At 56.4% G+C, this 20,188-nt stretch overlaps 2 protein-coding genes across 3 annotated transcripts; one reads left to right on the top strand and one right to left on the bottom strand.

The window, feature by feature from the left end:
- Positions 1-246: 246 nt before the first annotated feature.
- LOC114615847 (voltage-dependent calcium channel beta subunit-associated regulatory protein) lies at positions 247-2,869 on the top strand (the record flags this gene model as incomplete). The annotated part of the gene is made up of 2 exons (XM_028761459.1): positions 247-427; positions 1,159-2,869. Coding segments are annotated over 2 exons (1,145 nt in total), but the record flags the coding sequence as incomplete, so codon positions are not given.
- Positions 2,742-17,991, bottom strand: LOC114615848 (serine/threonine-protein kinase STK11). Of its 2 annotated transcripts, none has more exons than XM_028761460.1 (10): positions 17,311-17,990; positions 8,575-8,658; positions 7,851-7,940; positions 7,257-7,389; positions 7,053-7,189; positions 6,659-6,786; positions 6,313-6,370; positions 5,333-5,529; positions 3,380-3,586; positions 2,742-3,162 (listed from the first exon to the last, which is right to left on the bottom strand). In XM_028761460.1, exons 1-9 carry the CDS (start codon positions 17,598-17,600, stop codon positions 3,393-3,395), a joined length of 1,311 nt encoding a protein of 436 aa, XP_028617293.1. In that variant the 5' UTR covers positions 17,601-17,990; the 3' UTR covers positions 2,742-3,162; positions 3,380-3,392. The 2 variants fall into 2 exon arrangements, 1 of the variants encoding a protein (XP_028617293.1); XR_003710530.1 differs by lacking the exon at positions 2,742-3,162 and adding an exon at positions 3,787-5,025 and having other exon boundaries at positions 3,503-3,586; positions 17,311-17,991.
- Between the last annotated feature and the right edge of the window lie 2,197 nt (positions 17,992-20,188).

Here is a 20,188-nt window from a genome sequence, read left to right as displayed (position 1 = left end):
CACCTGGAGCCCTGCCCACTGGCAGTTCTATTTGGGGTAAGATCCTGGGGAGCTTCCCAGGGCACGGTGCAGCCTACAGGAGGTGGCATCTTCTTCCCTCCTGTGCAGGAAAAGCTGGGCCATGCAAGGCCCTGGCCATCCTTTCTCATGGCCACACTGGTCCAGCCAAGGATATCTGGACTGCTTCCCTGTGAGGTCATTCAGCTCACGCCTAATCTTTGGTCCTGGTCTGATCTTCAACCACAGGTTCTCCTAAGCGGCACCACTTTCAGCGACAGCGGGCAGCCAGTGAGAGCATGGAGCAAGAGGGGGATGTCCCCCACGCCGACTTCATTCAATACATTGCCAGCGCAGGCGACTCGGTGGCCTTCCCACCCCCCCGCCCCTTTCTGGCCAGCCCCACCAGCCCACCCCCCACTCTCGGCAGGTATTGTTCAGTAGATGGAGGTGCTAAGGGTGGGCCTGTGGGCCCCTGCCCTGCCCCATCCCCCATAGGTGGCCCAGGGACTGCCCTCCTGGCCCTGTGGACACGAACTCGAGTCACCCTGGCCACTTCATGGGGGCCACCTCTCCAGCGCAGACCAGAGAAGGAGGAGGGAAGCAGGGAGAGAATGGGTAAGGGTAGATGGGCAGTTGATGGTCCCAGGGTCTCCAAGATGAGACACCCACCAGAGCAGGGCAGTGGGCTTGGGCCTACTATGGCCCTGTCAATTTGTGGCAGGCTCCGAGGTCTGAAGAGCTCCTCAGTGGTGCCAGCGTCCCTTATGCCTGCCTGCACTCCTGATGTATGCCTGACCCCAATCAGGGAGCAGCCTTGGTAACAGCTGCTATCCGAAGTAACCTCTCCCCCACCAAGCCACAAGCAAACCTCCTAAATGCTAAAACCACTGGAGTACAGCCTGAGGCCTTGCAAACTTAGGGGTGACCCCCCCCCTTCATTGATTCACACCTGGCTGTATCAGGCCCGTGACCAGTGGGTGAGGTAACACCCAGTCAAGGGGCTGGTGATTTGGTGTTTGCACATCAAGAGAATCACTTAGGAGTGGCCCAGACTGGATGGGAGTCCCTCCATGTCCATAGTCCCTAAAAGCACAAATGTGTAGCCGGCAGGGCAGGGCAATACCTGCAGGCTCTGACCACGTGGGCCTGGCCTTGCAGGCTAGAGGCAGCTGAGGCGGCGGGAGGAGCAAGCCCCGAGACTCCTCCGGAGCATGGCATCAGTTTGGGGCCCGAGCATGCGCAGCAGCAGGACCCGCAGCAAGAGCAGGACGCCGAGCATGCACAGTGCAGCTACCGTGACCTGTGGAGCCTTCGTGCTTCGCTCGAGCTCCACGCGGCCACTGCGTCGGACCACAGCAGCAGCGGTAATGACCGCGACTCAGTGCGCAGCGGTGATAGCTCGGGCTCGGGTTCCGGGGGTGGAGGCGCAGCACCCGCCTTCCCGCCCCCTCTCGAGTCTCCACCTGCTTTGCGGCCTAAGGACGGCGAAGCCCGCCGCCTGCTACAGATGGACAGTGGCTACGCGAGCATCGAGGGACGAGGGGCGGGCGACGAAGTTTCCGAACTTCCTGTTCCAGCCCGCAGTCCTCCCCGCAGCCCGCGAGCCTGGCCACGCAGGCCACGCCGCGATTACAGCATCGACGAGAAGACGGACGCTCTTTTCCATGAGTTCCTGCGCCATGACCCTCATTTTGATGACGCTCCGCGTCACCGTGCACGTGCGCATCCTCACACTCATGCACGGAAGCAATGGCAACAGAGAGGCAGGCAGCACAGCGACCCCGGCGGCGCACGCGCGGCCACGCCCCCTGGGGCGACTCGCCCCACACGTGCGCCCTTACGCCGTGGGGACAGTGTTGACTGTCCTCCTGAAGGCCGTGCGCTGCCCATCACGGGTGATGACCCATCCATTCCTGTCATCGAGGAGGAGCCTGGAGGTGGAGGCGGTGGTTGCCCAGGATCTGGGTTGTGTGTTGAGCCCGCCGGGGCACTGCTGGACAAGCTAGCAGCCAGCCTCGACGAGAGACTCTTCTCTCCCCATCTTGCTGAGCCAGTTGCCTCGTCCCCGGTGCTGATTGTCGCTGCTGCCGCCCCTACATCCCCTGACCACAGCCCCGCCTAAGCTCTGTGTACTGGACCTGCCTCTCGGCTGCTCCTCCGGCAGCACGTGGGGCCGCCATGGGAATGGTGGCGATAGCAGGGGCAACCTGAGGTTGCTGTGCATGGGTACGCGGCCCACATCCCAAGCGTGCTTGCTAAGTGGGGCACTTAGCTGGGCGCAGTGGCCTCCGGAAGCACGAGGCTCCAGGACCGAGGCTCAGCTGCAGGGAGGATGAAGAGATTGGACTCTGGGATCCATAGAAGGTTGACCCCGGCACCCAGTCTCTGGCCACAGATGGGGGTGGAGCAGGTTCTGAGGTGCAAGTGCAGCCTCTCTCCAGGATCAGCTGAACCTCCATTCGTGAGCACGTGTTGGCGGTGCCACTGCCTGCCATAAGCATGCGCGAACCTACTGGAGGGGAAGTGACTGTGGGGCACTGAGGATCAGCGAGGAGCTCGGCGCCCCAGAGCCTCATCTATTTACCCTGTCCATAGTATGCGCTTTGTAGCGGCCTTACAGTTCTTCTCTGAGCGATAACCGACCGCGCCCACCCTGCATGTGCACAGCCTCTACCCTGTCCCATTGCTACCCAAGAGCCTTGGGCTTTGGACAGACGGACAGAACAGCCCAGGTGGCAGCATCAAGTTTCCCAAGCTTTATTTATTGCCAAAAGATAGGGCAGCCTCGCCACGAGTGCCTGCCCACTCCCTGCCCTGCGCCCTCTATGGTTGGTCGTGTTGTCTGGTTGATCATAAATGTCTCTGCATATTGGTTTGCTCTGGGTTTTCTCTGTAGGCAACCATGTGCCCCGCCTGCTCCACAGTTCCAAACACCCTCATAGCCACAACTCAAAACCACCTGTTTTATTAAAAAAGAAAAACCAACCCAAAGACAGCAAGGCTCGCAGAGCGACATGCAGGCGAGGCCGGCCAGTGGTCTTGACATAAAGTGCTTCTGGGGTGGCAGGTCTGCCCTCAGCTCCAACGTCTGGAAGTGTGTGGACAGGCAGGCCCAGAATCACAGCCTTGCTGGGACACCTGTCCAGAGATCCTGGCGACACACTGTTGGTAGAATGGGTGGTCACTTAGCACCAGGCCCCAGGTACTATAGCCACTCCAGAGCAGAGAGGTCCTTTGTATATAACCTTGACTGGTAAGGGCTGTGGCCTCAGCCACCAGTCCTCAGCCCCTGCAGCCCGCCCTAAGGGAAGGAATTCAGAGCATAGCAGATGCCCACTGTGACTACCAAGCACGGCTCTGGATTCTGGCCCAAGCCCACCTGCAGGCTTCAGTCACTGTTGCTTGCAGGCCGAGAGCCGGCGGATCTTGTTGCTGGAGCACACCTTGCGCGCAGGGTTGGCGGTGCCAGGCCGGCCTTCTGGCTTCACCTTGCTGCTGAGCTGGGGCTCTGTGCCATTCACACAAACAGCCTTGGGCAGGCTGTGGCTCTGTCCATTCTGACCCACTTCCTCTTCCAGGACCTGTCCTGTGGGAAGATGGCAAGCATAGCTCGAGCCAAGGGGCAGGCAGCTCCAAGCCCCAGGGCCCAGCCAGCCCCAAGTGTGCCAGAGCCTGGTCAGGCTTGTGCTCTCTAGCCTCTGGTGCCACCCCTCAGTAGCTCCAAGGCAGCCGGCCCAGTGCCGTCAGTGGCGTGCCCTGGCCCTCCTGCAGCGTGCCCATGCTCACCTGCCTGTCTAGCCTGGGCAGCCGTACACCGGCTCAGAGCTCTCCAGGGAGCCAGCTCTAGACCCTCAGTACAGGCACAAGGAGATGAAGCAATCGACTCAGTGTTACTAGCTGTGCAGGGCTCAGAGGAGACCATCCAGCTGGGGGCTGCAGGCCCAGCTTGTTCTGCTGGCCTGCCCTCATGGTAGGACAAGAGGTCCCAGTGGGCAGTGTCTACATGGAACTACACAGCCTAGTGCTCTGTGATGCAGCTGTGGGGACCCAGCACAAGCCCCACTGCCCATGCTCCTGGATCCACAACCTCTGACCTGGCCACACTAGCAGAACCCACGCTGGCTCTCGTGCTGGACGGGACTAGGGCATGAGGTCAGGTGGACTCTGAGGAGGGACTCTGTCCCCTCCTCCACACAAAGCACTGAGTAGAAAAAAGCCCCTGTCCTGTTGCTGCCGAGTATGACCCTCGTGCCAGGTACAGAGGGACCAGGCTGTCACTTCACTCTGTGCAACACTACCCCAGTGTCCCCAGACCCTTGCCTTCCTTAAACCTCAAGCCTTGAGTCCCTCATGCACCCCCTCCCCCGCCCCCACAGAGGAGCCACATGAAGAGGGCCCTGTCAGGCACCAGCTCTTGGCCAGGAGCCCAGCCTGTGGGACAGTCAAGGCAAGGGCTCCAGGTGACAGTGGAAGACACTATTCCCACATGGGGATGGCTTAAGCCTTGAGAAGGGCTGTGGCGAAGGCCCATCCTGGACATGAGGTGTACACCTGTCCTTGTGGGTCCCACCTGGCACCCAGTGAGCACCACTTTCAGAACCCTCAACTGCTACAGGAGATATAGTAGCTCAAGGTCCTTACCCTCCCCCCACAACTGTTTGAAAGGCCAGGAGCTGAGTGGGCCTGGCTTGAGGGACACAGGGACAAAGGCCACAAGAGCCTTGGCTGGTGACCACCTTGGCGCTGAGGCTTTGGCTCAGGCCTTGGACCCAGGCATGTTCTTTGAAACCCTGCTGGGGAGCCTGTCAGGATAGTGATGGGAGGGCAGTCGCGGCAAGCATCCACCTGCAGACACAGTGGACAAAGCTTTATGGAGGACACAGGTGGGGCAGCAGACAGGGAGCTACACTAAGGCCCCGAAGCCCTCCTCGGGCTCCTCTCCAGGAAGGCCTGCGCCCTGGCTCTTCCACATGCATGTGTCGCATGCATCCTCGCTAAGCCCTGCCTCGGCCGCCTCCTCGACACCTGGGGAAGAAGGCGACAGGTCAGGCATGGCCAGGACTGAGGGCCACTGGACCCTCCCTCTGTCTCAGGGCACCTACCCACTGCCCTCCAGGGTCCCCTCCTCCTGCTAGACGCAGCCAGGGAGGCCACAATAAGCTGTAGATGGGGCCCAGGGAGCCCTTCAGCTAGCCCAGAATGAAATGCCACAGCCACCAGGATGGCTCCGGCAGTCCTGGTGGCTCATGTCAACTGGAGCCTTGGGAAGAGAAGCAGCCCCAGAGTGCACAAAGGCATCAGCTCCAGCATGAGCTGCGGCAAGCCAGCTCACCAGGCACCGTGAAGTCCTGGGTGTAGATGATGCCATCCTCAATGTCAAACAAGTCCTCATCCTCTTCCTCCTCTGCACGGCCATGCAGGTCCTCCAGGTAGGGCACTACGGTCATGCTGCGCCAGCGGTCCTTAGTGTCTGGGCTTGGTGGGATAGGCACGAGCGCCTCGGCCAGAGGATGTTTCTTCCGGAACCAGCTGCAGAAGCCCAAGTGCGGCAGACACATCAGGAACTAGGCACTCAGTGACCACCACTGGCCAAGATCCACCAGGGCACACACCATGGCTGCCCTTGCAGATGGGAAGGCCTTAGTACTCGGGTTCCAGGCCTAAGGTAGCCTAACACCCATAACACTGACACACCCTGTCCAAATCCACAGCCCACAGCACCTTGGACTGGAGTGGCCAATCAGGGTCCTTGTACCTATAGCCCCACCCACCTTGAACAAGGGTAGGCTAGAAGCCCTCCTTGGGGGTGCCCAGCTGAGCCAGTCTCAGTCTAGCATGGAGGTAGCAAGAGGCCCAGGACAGAGAAACCTGGACCCATGGCTCCGACCAGCTGGTAAATAAAGGGCAAGACAGAGGCTCCGCTGCCACCTACAAGGCTCTAACCCTCAGGGGAGGAAAGACTCCATGTCTCATGCTTCCTGCTGGCCTCCCTAGACACATTCTCACGTCCAGATGGCCAAGGACCAGCTGGGGTCCACAGTGCCCTTTCCCATCCACTCCCTCTCCACCGCGGGAGGCCCCGTGTCTCCAGCTTCTCAGCCATCCAGCTGCCTGCCCTCCTCAACAGAAAGGTAAACGTAGGGAGTCTGGATGGTCTCCTTACCCCTGGCCTGCACTGGGTACCCCCTTCACATCCCAAGTTCACACACAGCCTTCCCAGGACATACAAATCCTTATCCCTGTAACAATCCCTCTGAGACCATGGTCTCAGCTCAGACACCCACCAGGCTGAGACAGGCCAGCCACGCTCACCTGTGCTGCCTAATCTGTCGGATGGAGAACCTCTTGGCTGGCTCGTACTCCAGCATCCCTGTATGACAGAAGAGATGTGTGAGAGTGTAGCCAGTGCCTGCCTGCGCTGTGCCAGAGCTCCCCACCACCACCCAAACTGTTGGTCTTCCTAGGCCCCAGTGAGAGCAACAGGCAGCAGGGACACAGCACACCGCCTCCACCCCCCACCCCCAGATTGGGGGAAACAATCTCAGAAACCTCCCATCCGGCAGACAGAGCTGTCCTGTCAGTTGGGTCAGAACTCCTCCACAGAGCAGGGGCTCTGTCCCTGGCTGTCCTGACACTCGGGTGATCTAGAGATGCCCACCTCGGAGTAGGTCAGAGAGTGGTGGACCACAGTCACAAGGGATGGTGAAGTCCCCTCTCCCGATGTTCTCAAAGAGCTTGTAGATATTGTCCCCCTCAAACGGGTACAGGCCCGTGGTGATGTTGTAGCTTCACACAGGAAAAGAGCGTCAGTGTTAGTCACAGCTGAGAGCAGAAGCCAGGTGCCCCTCGGCTCCCAGACAGGAGACATGGTAGATGTGCAGCCACGGCACCCTACATGAAACAAAGCCTCTGGGGTGGGGCGTGGAGGGGAACTACACCTGCAGATCTGGAATGTCCAACCTGCTGGCCACACCCTATGGGTCAAAGGGCCCGAGAACACCAGAGAAAATCCACAGCCCCCATCTGCTACAGGGTACATACAGGACACTCACAGTGTGACCCCAGCCGACCAGATGTCCACCTTGAAACCTGAAAAGGTGTCCAGTCCATTGGCAATCTCTGGGGGCTGGAATGCCGGGGAGCCCTGGCTTGTCCGGCAGGTGTCATCCACAGCGAAAGGGTGCAGGGCCTGCAGGGCAGTGAGAGTCAGGGCAGCTCAGGAGAAGCGGCCCAGGATCCCTGCACACGGTGCCTACCTCGGCAACACCGAGGTCGGAGATCTTCAGTGTGCCATTGGTGGTGAGTAGCAGGTTGCCCGGCTTGATGTCCTTGTGAACAATGCCCTGGCTGTGTAGGTACTCCAGGCCGTCAATCAGCTGGCGGAAGTACCTGAATGGGTGGGACTGGCTCAGGCCCCACAGGGTCTCAGCCCACACCACGGTGCCTACATAAGTCTGCAATGAGCTCTGGGAGGCTCATGAGGCCTGGTCCACAAGGGGGTAGGTGTTTAAGAGATCAGCGCACAGACTCAACAGTCAGAAGGCTAGGGCCCACTGGACAATACACAGGCAACTCCAGTCAGTGCTGTCCGGGCCCAGGGAGCCAGCTTTCCCCTCTGGCTTCATTTCCTCCCCTGCCCTCTGTTCTTTGTTAACCAAGGGATATGACTCTGCTGAACCTGGGATGGCTGATCAGGCCTCAGAGCCACTATGGCTCTGCAGGGCAGTGGGCCCACAGGGCCTAACAAAAAGGTAACACCAAGCACACCGGCTGGGCTAAAAACGGGGGGCCCAGAAACATCTGGGTTTCCTGACACTTGCTGCTCGTCCCACACCCAGCAGGGCACTCACCCATGAGCCTGGCACACGGGGAAGCGCTTCTCCGGCACACTGTCCAGCATCTCCTGCATGCCACACACGCAGTACTCCATCACCATATACGTAGGGCGCTAAGGAAAGCAGCACACAGCAGGCCCAGGAGCCCTGCTCCTAGCAACAGTAGTCTGCAGTGCCCTGAAAGCCCAGGGCAACTGAGGAAGTGAAGACATTGCTGGGGGTGCAGGGCTCTGCTGGGCCAGCAGGCCACTACCACTCTGACCCCTATCAGTCTATCAGTCTCACAGGCCCACAAGGCCACTGCCCTGCCCTGGACCACATGGAGTCAGCACAGGTCACAACAAGATCAGAAACAAGCCACAGGGAGGGAGCCATGGGGAACCTAGGAGTTGGGACTGCAGCCAACTACCGAGTACTTGGTTCTCAGAATACTCCCAGGACGACACAGAAACAGCTGAGCAAGCTCTTCTCTGGGAAGGGCATGGAAACCTCTAGAACCGGGGCACTGCCAAAATATGTAGGCCCCCAAATACCACCTGTGAGGCCATGCCCAGTTCCAGCCACATTGGTCAGACCAGGCTAGCATAGGTGGAAGCCCCCACACCTTGCTCACCCGCCTGCTGAGTTGACAGGCACCACAGGATGACACACAGCACTACACTTGCAGCCAGGTCTTGCAAAGGGCTTCCACTCCCTACTATACAGGGACCGCCCCATGGCACTCCACCCCACAGGATATATCTTCTGCTTCTCCTCGTTGTACAGCACATCCACAAGCTGGATCACATTCCGATGCCGCAGCCGCCGCAGCAGCTGGATCTCCCTGCAGCAACAGAGGACATGCTCAGCTGACCCCACCTGCTGTGAGAAGCCTCCATCGAGTCCTGGCACAGATGCCCATCTGGGACACACTGGACAATGGGGAAGGTGGGGGTGGAGCTTCCTGTTTGCCTGTTGACACCTGGCTCAATCCCAAGGAGTGGACAGTCACCTGGGCTGTGGTAGTTTCCAGCCATAGCAGAGAGGGACACCAGGACACCAGGACTGCTTCATAAGAGCAAAGCTCTATGGGAGGTGGCACAGGTCCAGTACCAGCTATGCCTGGAGCTAGGCTACAAGGGCCACAGGGCCTTCTCCCATGCACTGTCCCACCTCACAACCCTGGACTTCCCCCCACTGGGCTGAAGTCAGGCCAGAAACTGGCAACAGCACCAACAGTCATCATGACACTACAGATAAAGGCACTGATCCTACGTGACAGTCACTGTCCAACAGATCGATGCAGCCATTGGCTTATCACAGAGGCTTCCCTTAGCTCAGGTCTGATACTCAGGTAAGAACCCAGCACCCCAACATCAGAAGCTCCAAGTACATGCACAGCACCCAGCACAGACTCATCACAGATGTCACCCAGCTGCCAAAGTCTCACAGGGCCCAAAGGGACAGGCCAGTTTTCCCACACTGACAGACACTACAACAGACCCACCTACATAATGAAGTAAAGTATCACATAGGTATGAACAGAAACAAGGCTCTGATACTTGTCACAGCCGAGAGGGACCCTGAAGACATCTCAGTCCAGTGAGAGTCGCAGACAAAAAGAAGCCTCACAGTGTGGCCTCCGTGACAGTGAATGTCCAGAACAAGTCCAGAATTCCCTGGGGGCACAGGGCTATGGCTTTAGTGGACAGCTCACAGGGCCTTCCTTTAAGGTGACTCAACATTAAGCCACTCGACAGTGGTGACAGCTACACTATGCACGTTCTCCAGGAGGCTGCTGGCATGCCATGAGTGAGGGCACGGTCTGCCCTGCAGTCTAGTTTGCATCCTCACCCAAAAGCTCAGCTGGGTGGACAGAGCCCCTCCCTGGCCTGCCCTCACCACCTCAGACCCCCTTCTTTCAGAAGTCTCCCTGAGCACAGCCCACTTGTCATCCATCATTCGTTCTGGGCTGTCGTCCTCCCAGCCTGGTCACAGGCTTGGTGTGCAGGGCTGGGGGAGCAGGCTGGAAGGGAAAAGATGCCCTGCTCTGAGCACTGCGCTTTCACCCCTGGGCCCAAGTTGAGCAGTGCTCAGGCAGCCTAGGCACACGGTATTTATGGAGTCGGTCTGCACTGGGACACAACTATCCTTCCTCCACACGGTGGGTGCAAGAAGACTTTGAGCTCAACCTTAGTTCACTTTCTGTCCCCAGGAGCCACAAACATGAAAGGGACCTGCAAAGGCTGGATGCATACTCATATATGTCTTGGGGTTGGGGCTGCCTGGACCAGTGCTCAGATACAGCACGACCCAACCTCCAGACCCTAACAGCTCCCCTCGTCCACACCAACTTCCAGGCAGTTGTACAAACCAAGCCCCCATCCGGATATCGCACTTCACAGCAGGGACTGTCACAAAGGCAGGGCTTGAAGCCCATGAGGGAGGTGGGAGCTGAGCAGATGCCACACCAGCTGATACCATCATGACATCTGAGAGGCCAATACTCAAGCCAATCAAGGTAGACAGGACACTTGAGTGAGTCAGCTGACAGCTGGACCCTACAGAGGCACTGCAAAACAAATAAATAAAATCCTAGAGCTGGCCATGTGGCGCATGCCTTTAATCTCCACGTGGAAGGTGGATCTCTTTGAGTTCAAAGCTAGCCTGGTCTACATAGTGAGTTCCAGGACAGCCAGGGCCATGTACAGAAAACATGTCAAATAAATAAATAAATAAATAAATAAATAAATAAATAAATAAATAATGCCCGTGTGCTGTGAGAGCATGTGCCTGTGTGCGGTGTGGTCTGTCCCCTCCTGTGCACACAAGTTGAAATGGTGTTTTGTGAAAATGTTTTCCTAAACTGAAACATTCCATCCAGCAGAGAATCTAAGACAGAAGGTAAACAACGAAGCTTGGGGCGAGGTTGCCACTTGGAGGGAACCAGGAGCAAAGGCAGGTAGATCTTAGCTCCAGGCTAGCCTGGGTGGTCTACAGAGTCAGTTCTACAACAGACAGGGAGAAACCCTGTCTCCAAAAACCAACAAAACAAAACCAAAATATCTAAATACAAGCAAGCAAACCATAAGGTAGGAAAGTAACACTGAACAGCTTCAGGAAGTCCACGAAACCAACCACATGCAGGAGGCCCCTCTCTAGCTGGTCTTTGTTACTTTGTGCGCTTTCCTTTTTCCAACCTTTTATTCCCCTTAACTTTTCCCACCCTAACACTGGAGAGGAGAGAAGAAAGGATAGAGGGGCCAGAGGAATTAGGAAACTCTATGAATCTAATTTCTTTCCTTTGGTTTCAACTTCAACAATGGCTACTAACAAACTGCAACCAACCTCCCTAATCAGATCACCAATCTTGTTGCCTGGAGGTAGGGGATGGGGCTCACTTTTATATACCCACTGAAAAGTTCCCGGGATTCCAGAAACTACTTGCAGCTGGCAAAACCACTCCACTGCTAGAGCACGAGGCAATTCATAGTCTGCGGCTATGGACAGTCCAAATCAGGCCCATACCCCAGACCTGGGATTAAAATAAAAGCACATTCTTATGATATTTGTATGATTTTAAAAATGATTTTACTTTTATTATTTTTATATGCACTGGTGTTTTGCCTGCATGTCTATGTCATGGTGTCAGACACCCTGGAACTGGAGTCAGACAACTGTGAGCTGCCATGTGGGTGCTGGGACTGAGCTCGAGTCCTCCAGAACAGTAGCCAGGCTCTTAACCACTAAGCCAGCTCTCCAGTCCCCATTTCTGTGTTTTTTTCTTTTTTTAAGAAACCAAAATTCCAGCATTCTTAAAAATGTCACTACACTCCTCCCCCCTAGAGTGAGCAATGAAGGCTGTTGAGCTGAGCTACACAACAGCTCACACATCAGCAGCCTTCCAGGAAGAGGTTTAGAATGCACGAGCCACCTGGAAAGGACACTCTGCAGCCTGTCGCACTGCCTGCAGGCTGTGCAGTGTCTCCAGGTTCCCAGCTTTGGAAGCTGTCACCCATGCTGGGGAGGGCCTTGGGGATGCAGCTGTCTCCAAGTCATCTCTGCTCCTCTAAGTAACTCCAGTGAAGCTCACTGGCTCACACATGGGACCGTGGTGGTACCCGTCCTTTGGTTATCTGGGTAAGCAGACGGTGCGTAGCATCTCCCCAGAAGCAGTCTGTCACACAGCAGAGGATATGCTGGTTAACGGTGATCAACTCCACAGGCACTGGCCAAGTCAGAGGGAGTCTCCAGATCAGACTGAGTAAAGACAAAGTCCTAAACCCAAAAAAATGAACTGAGGGGGAGTCTGCCTCCTGCCTGCAGATATGATGTGATGTCATCAGGTGCCTCCCAGTTTGCCACTAGGCCTCCCCCACAGGGAGGAACTCTGCCTGCAATCACTTCCTTCCTTAAGTAGCCTCAGTCAGGTGTTGGGTGATAGCGTCACAGCACCATCCTGAGGACTGGACATGGTTACATATCTGTAATCCAACACCCTGTCAGGAGGCTGAAGCAGGAGGATCAGGAGTCTAAGGCTAACCTGGGTTGCTGGAAAAATGGTGCGACAGATAAAAGCTCTTCCGGACGACCTTGGTTCAATTCCCAGCACTCATACAATGGCTCACAACTACCCAGAACTCTAGTTCCAGGGGATCTGATGCCTTCTTCTGGCTCCTCAGGTACATTTGGAGCAACATACAGGCAAAATACTCAAAAAAAAAAAAAAAAAGGAACAAGAAAACAGCACCTTACTGAAGCCCCCCCACCCCCACCAGCATCCAATTCTCACCCTTAGCAAAGTGCTTGAGGACATAAGGGAGCCTGAGAGCCCAGACAGGTCCAGAGCCAGGAAGGACCCCAACCACCTGCCTTCAGGGCTTTGTGCCACCTTCCCCCTGTGTTCAGGGTTTCTTTTAGGTAACTAAAAAAAGCAGGTGAGGAGAAGGAAGCCTCATGGTGCTGTACATAGGTCAGCCTGGGCTACAGAGAGAGCTCCTGTCCAGAAACAACAGAGAATGATGCTAAGAGAAGCTGGCTGTCCACTGGTGTAGGAGGAAGCAGGAAACCAGCTCAGCAGCTCAGAGCCCAGGCAAGGGAGGAAGCCCCTTCTGCTAGGTCCCACCCAAGCTCCTCACAGGCAGCCCAGTCAAGGCCAGGCAGGAAGCATAGTCCTGCTTTCTGAAGAGTACTCAAAACTGAGACCACACATCTCCTGGAACTGACAAACACCAGGCCCTCAATCAAAGGGATTCCACATCCTCAACAGACCCTAAACTTAGGAAAGGGGGCACTCCAACTCAGTTCTCAGGGCAGCAGAGCTCAGTGACAGGGCACCTGCCTTGCATACACCAGGCCCTGGCACTGGAGAAGGAAAAGCATGGCCCACACCTGAGGTTGTCCTGAATTCTGTTCGTACAGCAGATGCTAGAGCTCCATCCAGCCATGGTCCAGTGTGCAGCCGCCTGGGACTGGGTCTATGCATGGCTCCCTCATGGAAGCACCAATACCCTACCGAGGAAACTAGCTAACAGTGGACTGCAGAGACAGGAAGTCTTGGCAAGCAAGTATGAAAACCTGAGTTTGATCTTCTAACACCCATAAAAATCTGACTGTGGGCCGGGCCGTGGTGGTGCACGCCTTTAATCCCAGCACTTGGGAGGCAGAGGCAGGGGATTTCTGAGTTCGAGGCCAGCCTGGTCTACAGAGTGAGTTCCAGGACATCCCAGGCTATACAGAGAAACCCTGTCTTAAAAAAAAAAAAAAAAATCTGACTGTGGTGGTACACACCTATGAGCCCTGTTACCTCATCTAGTCACAGGTTCCAGGTCCCAGGCAGTCTGAAATGAAGTGCCGGGCACTGAGAGGTGGCACCCAAGGCTGATCATATACCATATGCACATACACATATGTGGGCCATAGGAGGCCGTGCATGGGTGTGGGCACAGGGCCACCCCACAGTACTGTCCCTCAGGCAGGCAGCACAAGCAGCTCGTCCAGTATGCTTTGCATGTTCTGTGAACTGAGAGCTGAAAACCAACAAAGTCCGGGGCTCTGTTTCCCTCAACTCACTAATGTCCCAACTATGTATAGTCCAAGTCACACAGCCTGCCAGTCACCATGGTATGGCCTCCCATTGTCCCTGGAGAGCTGCCAGCATCTCCCATGGCCCCAGCAACCCAGACAGGTGCAGATCCAGACTGAGTGGTGACACCCAACAGCTGAACACACTGCCTGCCCTGTCTCTAAGTGGCCAGTGGCCATCCAGCACAAGCCACTCTGCCCAGGCAGGTGCTCCCTGTCCCCAAAGAGAGACAGCAGCAGCAGCCAGACAAATTGCAAAGGACACACAGCTCAACTAATCATGGTCCATCCTGGCAGGACCCAGGCTTTGGCAGCAGAGCCTTCAGCCCTGACCACCGCCTGGAAGGCAAGGGGAACTAGTAAAGAGGGTCAAGCACTAGGGCCAGCAGGAACCATCGCCCCAGTGGACTCAGAACAGACACCGCCGGCCATCCACGACCTGCAGCTAGCAAAGAGCAACCCAACAGGTGAGGATGTCTCGGCACACATACAGAGGCAGGAGGAGCCCTTGAGGCCCAGAGCTTGAGATCAAGCATTACGAAAAGACCCTGCCTCACAGGAGCAAAATAAATGCCTCCTCACCTGATGGTGCCCAGCCACTACCCCACCACTCAGGAGCTACCGGGTCATCCATAACTGCACAGTGAACTGAGACCCTCTCTAAACACTCAAATGTAGCTCAGTGATTAAGAGTGTCTTTGGCTCTTACAGAGGACCTGTGTTCAGTTCCCAGTACCATGTTAGTCAGCTCACATGTCCAGCTCCAGGAGATGATGCTCTTCCGGCCTCCACAGGCACATGTGCATTCCCACCCACCCACCTCTATACATACACATGTACGAAAGCAAATCCAAACAGCCAGGCAGTGGTGACCAAATGCATGTCACCCCAGCGCTGAGGAGGCAAGGGTAGGTGGGCCTCATAAGTTTGAAGCCAGCCTGGTCTACAGAGTGAGCTCCTGGACAGTCGGGGGTACACAGAGACACCCTGGGGGGACAGGGAAGAGGGACAAATCTAAAAAACAAAGACATCAACAACAAAAACAAAAGATACAAGAAGACAAAACATAAACAAGAAGCAAACATACAAAAGTAGTGAGGGCATCAGTTCTCACTGGGTCCATACCTCACACTACAGCACATACAACACAAGGCTGCAAGAGCCTCAGGACTGCCAAATTCTAAGGTGGACTTTTTCAACCTGTGCCGTCTGAAGGATCTCTCTATGCACAAGCAACAGGGCCCATGCCTGGGTTCAATTTTTATCACCCACAAAGCAGTTAACTACTGTCTGTGACTCCTGTTCCAGGGGATCCGACACAGACGCACATGTAGGCAAAACAGCAATGTACATTAAAAAAATAAATGTTAAAAGAAGAAAGATGTTGCTACTTGTCACAGTGGGGGTGACAGGAGCCAAGGGCACAGGTCCCTGCAGCCTTCCCAGGAAGGAAGGCACCACACTACCCCACTGGTACTGAAAGGAGAAAACTCTGTGCAGCAGACTGGAGGACAGGACCCCAGAAGGCTTGCCTGGAGGTTCCAGACACTTCACCGTAAGAGACCCCATGAGTGCAGTCCTGGAGGTTCCAGACACTTCACCGTAAAAGACCACATGAGTGCAGTCTATTAAGCTCCTGCAGACAAAGGGCCTTTCTGCCTGCACCAGCTGTCACTGAGCTGCCCCTTCCAGGCTGTGCCTCTGTGTGTGTGGATCACACAGGCAGGGCCGCAGCCTTAGAGTTCCCACTGCACGAGTCACTCGAGCAGTGGGTAACACCAGCACTCCCTGGAGTACCTGGCTTTGTGTCATGCCATTCAAGGACCTCAGTACAGGGCAGTGTGGTAGCCTGCAGCTTATGCGTCAGTTTCTTCTCCCAGTCTTTATCTTGTGTGTGCACAAGTGCCACAGCACACACACTCAAGTCAGAGCAAACCTGTGACATCTCGGTCTGCTCTCATCTTGTGGGTTCTGGGGCCTTCACCTACCACTCCGTTTTCCTTATGAAACCAGGTTTTCCCATGCACCCCTGGCTGGTCTAGAAACAAGCAATCCTCCTTCCTCAGTCTCTATAGCACTGCATGTGCCTGCTTGCCCAGACCAATTGCTATCTTGAGGAAGAGTGCAGGCTCCTCACAGCACCCTAGCTGGTAACCTCCAATGGACTGTGTCCAGCGTCCCTCTAAGCTCACACGTGACACCATCACTCCCGTAACCCCAATAACTCAGGTGGGGCCACTTCAGGGTCAAGGGACCAATTTCTCTCCCCTGAACCTGCCTGGTTCTACAAGCCACACCCTGACCTGGCAATCTCAGGTAGAGATGGCAGTATGCCTAAAGTAGCAGGTGAGGGCCATGAACTTGCAGAGAGCTCTGGGGCCCTGTCACAGGCAGAGAGCACAGGCTTGCCATGTGCACTCGGAGTGCTGCTGACCCAAGCCAGGATGCAGGCCTGGGCAGCCAGCCAGCCACAGTGGGCTTCAGGACCACTACCCTGAAGCTTGCCTCGGAGCCCAGCAAACACCACCCAGAGATGGAGTCACCTTAAGACAATTTCAGACCAGTTTATCCCAGCTCAGGCCTCTGAATTCACCTGAAGGAACACCTGACGCTGGGTCGCCCGGTTCCCCAGTGCAAGACTAACCTAGATCCACTCTTACAAAGAAGGCAAAGCAGGTTCTGAGGCTAGCCTAGGACCCCAGCCTGCTCTGCTCTACAGCTGGGTATCTGCCCACCCTCCTGTGGGTACCACTCAGGAGTGCTCAGCTGGCAAAACCAAGAAGCTGCCAGCCTTTCCTGGGACAGGACCACAAGCAAGGTCAGTTATGCAGAGAGCCGCCAGTGCTGGCCTCAAAGATAAGGCCCCTTCTTGCAAGTCAGTAGGTGAAGTTTCCCAAGTTTGCTAAGCTGGGCAGGTGATAAAGGGACCCCACGGTCCAGTAAACAGCCCAGTAACGCCAACTATGCAGGACACCGCAGGGACCGAGCCAGTACTGGCCGGCTACCCCACCACCACCACCACCAAGTCTCCACCATTATTTTTTGGCCCCACCGGTTCCCTCTAACTGCGTAAACAAACTAGCCACCCGCCTGGCAACGCCCGCCAAAGGAGCCAGGCGCGACTTGCAAAAGGACCTGGCCCAAAGAGGAGGAGAGCTGGAGGCGCAGTCGGCCACACGACCTCCCCCTAGGACAGTCCTGCGGGCTGCCAAAGCACTCTGACCCCACGAGGTGATGCTGAGGGATAGATGGGGTGGATAGGATAGTGAAAGGAAGGGGAGAGGAAAAGTTGGAAGGAAATGAGAAGGAAATGAAGATTAGAGGAAAGAGACGAGCCAGAAAGTAGAGGAGCAAGGGCTGTCCAAGAAGCTCAAGACAGCGCCCGCGTCGGCCCCAGACCCTTGGCACCTACTTCTTGACGTTGGCCTCGCCATTAGGGATCCTGCGCAGCTTTTTCTTCTTGAGGATCTTGACCGCCCTGCGGCATAAGGTCTCGGAGTCCAGCACCTCCTTCACCTTGCCGTACGATCCCTCCCCGAGCAGGTCCCCCATCAGGTACTTGCCGATGAGCTTGGCGCGCTTGCGGCGCGGCTGGTAGATCACCTCGGTGGAGTCGATGCGGTGGATGAAGGTGTCCATGCCCACCGACATCAGCTCGCCCTCGGGGAACAGGCCCAACGGCTGGGGGTCCGCCTCGTCCATCCTGGCCCACTCTTTGTCCTTGTCCCTTTCGAGAGCGCCAATTCTTTTCAAGTTCGAATTTCCCCCACCCGTTTCTTCCAAATGTTCAAGAAGGACGAAAAAAAGGAAGGCGGAAAAAAAGGAACGACCTCCACAACCCTCCCGGTCCCCACAACCGGGTCCACGTCCGCTTCCTGGGCGCCAATTCTTCACTTTTGGTTTTCCCCTTTTCTTCTAGGTGCTCAGGGAGGAAAAAAACGAAAATAAGAATGAAAAAGAAAAAAAGCAATGAGTCCCCCAACCCTCGCGTCCCCCCAATTCGGGTCCCCGGGGACGCTGCTTCCGACGGAGGCGACGGTCCGCCGTCGCGGCGCGCGGGCCGCTAGGTCATGGTCGCCACTTGGGCCCCGCGCTCAGGGGCCCAGGCGGCCGCGTCGAGGCCGGTCCGCACCGTCCATGTCCGGCCCGCGCCGACGCCACGCGCGGCCCCTTATTTCCACGACTTCTCGGGGCGCAGACTCCACCCGGACGCGGGACACCCGGACACCCGCAAATCGCGGGCACGAAGTCGGGACAGGAATCTTCCGGGGACCGAGCGGGAAAAAACACCCCGGGCGGCGCGTCCCCCTCGCCGCCTAGCCGCCGCGCGACAGGCAGGAGGCCGGAGCGGCGAGGGGGTAGTCGAACTCCAGGCAGAAAGATGCTGCTCGCGAGAGAAAACTCCACGCCGGCGCAGCCCTCAGCGGCTCGCGCCTCACTCGCGGACGCCGTGAGCCGCCTCCCCTTTCCTAGACCGACACGCCGCCGCCATCTTGTTTACCGCCCTGCGCCGCGCCGTCGTCGCACGTCTCAACGGCGGACACGCCCCTCGCGGGGCTGACGTGCGCGGCAGTTGGCTGTAGCCTTAAGCCCCACCCCTCGAACCCGCCTCAATCACCAACGCGGATTGGGCTATTTAGATCTGGGTGGGCGTCCGAGCTGACATTGGACAGCTCGGGTTCCACCTGAGAAGGCGTGATCTATGTTTTCATTGGTTGTCTCAGACGCTGGTCAATGGGAGCTGGAGTAAGCAAGGGACTGTAAGGGAGCGGCCGAGGGCTGTGGCTTCAAGCCCCGCCCCTCAGTGGTTGGCGCTAGTGTGTGGGGGCGGGATTTTATTTGTAAGTGGCTGTCGTGGACGCCCGTCAGCAAGCGCGACTGGCCGGCGAAACCTTTCGGCTTGCGGTGGTGACCTCGGAGTTTCGGGCCTCGGGTTAGGGTTCACGCGCGTCAACGTCCTCCGGGGAACGGCCGCGACTGGAGGCCTGGGGGAGGGCGGAGAGAGAAGCTCGTGGATCCCTAAAGTGATCCAGCCCAGGCTTACTCTCTACGGCCTTGGGGGTGGGGTCAAAGGTCAAAAAGTAACCCAAACTTGACACTTCGGAACCTGGAGCGCCACTGAGGATCAGTGTAGGGACAGACTCCGGCCGAGCGCAGCTGGCGCCATAGAGAGCAGCTGGGCTGGTGAGAAGGTGATCAGCGGTTACGGGCGATTGACGTCAAATCTGACGGCATGAGTTCGATCCCCGTAAATTCACAAGGTGGCCCTAGAGAAATGTCTCCTGCAGGTTGACTCTGAACCTAAGCGCTCCGTGGCAAGCACGCGCGTGCGCGCACACACACAACACAGAGTTTTAAATAAGTTGTCAAAAAAGGTGGCTGGGTAAGATTGACGTCCCGCTGGCCTCATCTCACCTGCGCTGCAGTGTTTTGGGGGTGATTTGTTTGGTTTTTTTGGTCATTTTCTTTTTAATACTTTTTAATTTATATATGTGCCTTTTTTTACTTCACGTATGAAAATAAGGGTTGGGGTATGATGGAGGGGCGAGCCCACACCCTGCGTTACTCCACACACTGCTCCGTGCACACGTAGGTTACAACGTGCATAGATCCGTGTGTCTACGGTTCCCTCTGAGGCCGCTAGAGGGCGAGATGGCCTGCCAGAAGGAGTCTTGGGGGGGACCGAGAGACATAAGGGACAGACATTCCACGAAGCGTGGACAAAAGGGCTTGTCAAGCTAAACCTCTGTTCAAGCCCCAGAACTTACATGGAAGAAGGAGAGAACTGAGTTATGCAAGCACATAAGTTAAGAAAAAAGGATCAGAGAAACAGATCTGAAGACAGAAGTTGAGGGAAAACACAGACTAGACAAACAGAGAAAGAAGAGGGCTGGAGAGACTGGTCAGTGGTGAGGCACACTGGCTGCTCTTCTGGAGCACATAGGTTTGATAGCCAGCACCTATGTGGTGGCTAGGACTGTAAATCCACTTCCGGTGGATTCAGTGCCTCCCTCTGACCTTGGAAGGCACATGGCGTTCATACATACATGCAGCCAAAACACTCATACACATGAAAAAATAAAATTAAAAAATTTCAGGAAAAAGGCAGAGGAGACAAAGATGAAACACAGCTAGAGGGAATATGCCCCACTGCCCCCTCCCCCTTAGCTGCAGCCCACGAAGCCTCTCATAGGGAGACTCTGGATTTTCACCTTCCACTTCCTTCCTCTGACAGTGCCTCAAACTATGGCGGTAATAAGTCTCAAACAACTCCACCTCCACCCTCGCCC

This window comes from Grammomys surdaster, unplaced genomic scaffold (genome assembly GCF_004785775.1).
Source record: "Grammomys surdaster isolate TR1022 unplaced genomic scaffold, NIH_TR_1.0 164563, whole genome shotgun sequence".
Taxonomy (NCBI): Eukaryota; Metazoa; Chordata; class Mammalia; order Rodentia; family Muridae; genus Grammomys; species Grammomys surdaster.
This window is presented reverse-complemented; position numbering and strand designations above follow the sequence as displayed.

Excerpts from the sequence above, each read along its gene's own strand:
- LOC114615848 (XM_028761460.1), bottom strand. The coding sequence starts at position 17,600 with ATGGACGAGGCGGACCCCCAGCCGTTGGGCCTGTTCCCCGAGGGCGAG. Across the intron at positions 7,190-7,256 it reads CCGACCTCGGTGTTGCCGAG|GCCCTGCACCCTTTCGCTGT; the intron begins GTAGGCACCGTG and ends ACTGCCCTGCAG. Across the intron at positions 3,587-5,332 it reads CCAGGACTTCACGGTGCCTG|GACAGGTCCTGGAAGAGGAA; the intron begins GTGAGCTGGCTT and ends ATCTTCCCACAG.